At 40.6% G+C, this 2,500-nt stretch overlaps 1 protein-coding gene across 1 annotated transcript in view; it reads right to left on the bottom strand.

Moving 5' to 3' along the window:
• LOC138059021 (solute carrier family 49 member 4 homolog) overlaps positions 1-1,001 on the bottom strand; it is a 6,904-nt gene extending 5,903 nt beyond the window's left edge. Inside the window, exons 1-2 of the mRNA XM_068904514.1 lie at positions 918-1,001; positions 488-797 (exon numbers count right to left, since the gene is read on the bottom strand). Of these exons, the coding sequence (XP_068760615.1) occupies positions 488-791 (304 nt within the window). The 5' untranslated portion in view covers positions 792-797; positions 918-1,001. The remainder of the gene's footprint in view (positions 1-487; positions 798-917) is intronic.
• Between the last annotated feature and the right edge of the window lie 1,499 nt (positions 1,002-2,500).

The raw sequence follows: 2,500 nt of genomic DNA on the forward strand, positions 1-2,500 counted from the left end.
AAATAAGACCCTAGTCTTAGTTTTCGTACTATGAAAGCTAAGACCCGGTCTGAGGTCTTAGATCTTAGTTTTAGAGGATTTTCGTTTTCGTAACCCCCAAAAGAAGGACAGCAAAGGAGACTTCATCAGGACTACATCAAGTTGGTTTGGGCCGGTGCCTCGAGGAAATTCCACCAACGATGAGTGCTTTTGTTTCGAGGGGGAACTGGAAACAAAGAGTTGTGCAGTCTGCTCGCGACTAGTCACTAGTAATTTTCTTTTTCCACACCAAGTCGCTTGCAAACACCATCAACCAATCGTGTTCAAGTTTTAATTCAATTTATCGCCTACTACCCTTGAGAAAGGGTGCGATTCTGATTCATGATACGTTGAAAAAGAAAGTATATTTCACCCATTTCTAAAACAAGAAGCAAAATAAACTACCGCTGAAACATCGATAGTTAGTACAATTGAAGTCTTTCAAGAATCAGCGAATCTTTGATCTCACCTTTTGTGTCCAAAAGCCAGGCAGAAGGTACTATACTTATAATTGAACCCACCGCCTGCAAAGCGCCGATGATCAACACATTCGTCTTGTTCCAACCAAAGACAAGTTGACATGTCTCCTGAATCGGAGGCCATGTATTCCACAAAATATTCCCTGTGGTGTTCAGTAGCGTAAATATGAACAAAATATACCATCTTCGCTTATAAACTCTGATGTTCTCCGCTGACATTCTGCTGTAATCTTCTGGCGAAGAATTTACCACAAGGTGCGTAGTTTCGTCGACTCGATCGGCTTCCAACGTCATAATATCCTTGATCGAAAGTATAAAGCGCTGAGTGATTTTGAAGCAGACCGGTCACGTGTTGCCTTCAATCGATCAATTTTAATGCCATCTTTCAAAATTTAACAAGATCAAAAAAGTTCAGGATACCTGATTAACGAAGTATAAGATATCAAAAAAGTGGTAGACTTTTCTTTTCGTTTCAATGGACAGGTTTTCAGCTTGTAAACCTGTTGTTTATTAAACACTGAAGTGTATGCAAATTACCTGTCACGACATCCGTGAGTCCAAGGCTCCCCGCGATCGCTTTGACAGAGGAGAGTCCAAAGTCCAACTGTGGTGAAACGCTTTGTTCTGCGGCTGCTAGGGAAACGTCTCATCCACCAAGCTTTGTTATTCCATGTCTCTGCAAAACCAAGAAAATTAAGGCTGCTAGTCTTGACTTGCTTGTCAGTTCTTTTTCATTGTCCACTGTTACAGCAACCGGACTTTCCTCGATCATGGACTACTAGTAGACGATCATGTCGTGTGTAGGTGACTTCAAAGGAATAAAAGGTGATGGGAGACTCTTTGAAACCTGACAAGCTGGTTTCTCTTATCAGAGAGCTTTAGATTCTAGGACGAAAACGACTACGAGTACGAGATTTTCTCATAGAACAACAATGAGCACGCATAAACAAGTGCCGTCATTTTAGTACGAGGTTTCCCAAAAATGTCGCCGTGTCAAAACTGGTCAACAACAAATTAGTAGTTTTTGCATTTTTCGATCAGGAAAAGGCTCAGTTACCAGCAATAAGAATAACTGAGCAACCTATGCTGCTAAAAAGAGTAAGTTCAATCGTCCAGGTTAGACATTTTTAAAGTACTTTCGCTAAAAACAGGCAGTCAAATTTCGTACGCGTTCTCGTCCTCGTTCTAGAATCTAAAGGTCCCTAATAGACGCAAGGCTGCCATCTTTTCCAGTCCTTGTGCAGCACTGAGGATAAGCCACTCTTAAAAATCGGCTGGGCAAAGTTTTGTGATGTATTTACATGGCATTTACAATTTGGCACGACGTTATGAACCAAATCGTGCTACTGCCGTATAGCAAGACCAAGCCCAGGTTGCCGCCACTTGGTTTCAAGTGACTCGACTGATGTGCTACTGTTGTGCTAAAGCAATGAATTGATTTCTGCTCGGCAGAACAGCAACAGCACGTCGAGCTTTACTTTACAAAGCATTACCAATTAAGAAATTTTGTTTAATTTCAGAAAGCAACTTGAGAATCCTAACAGGCCTACTTGACCCTTGTCCGCCCATTGTGTGAAGACCGCTCTGTTGCCTGGTCTCCATAGACACAGAAGGGTATTAATTGCGTAGAATTCGTTCAGCGTCGCGCAGGCTTCTTTGTTTTTAACGACTATAATCGAACCAGTGGTGTTACTACAATGATATCCAACTTAGGGTGGCAAGATTATCGGCTAGAAACACCTAGGAGGATCTAATAGTAATAATAATAATAATAATAATAATAATAATAATAATAATAATAATAATAATAATAATAATAATAATAACTTTATTTAAGTGTCAATGGATTTAGCACAAGAGTAATAACTGGGGACACTAACGAAAGAAACTCAAATCAAATCAAATGTTGGTTTTTGTGGAGAGGGGAAAACCAGAGTCAGACCAGGAGAAAAACCTCTCGGAGCAAAGAAGAGCACCAACAAAATCAACCCACATATGACGCC

This window comes from Montipora capricornis, chromosome 8, assembly GCF_036669925.1.
Source record: "Montipora capricornis isolate CH-2021 chromosome 8, ASM3666992v2, whole genome shotgun sequence".
Taxonomy (NCBI): Eukaryota; Metazoa; Cnidaria; class Anthozoa; order Scleractinia; family Acroporidae; genus Montipora; species Montipora capricornis.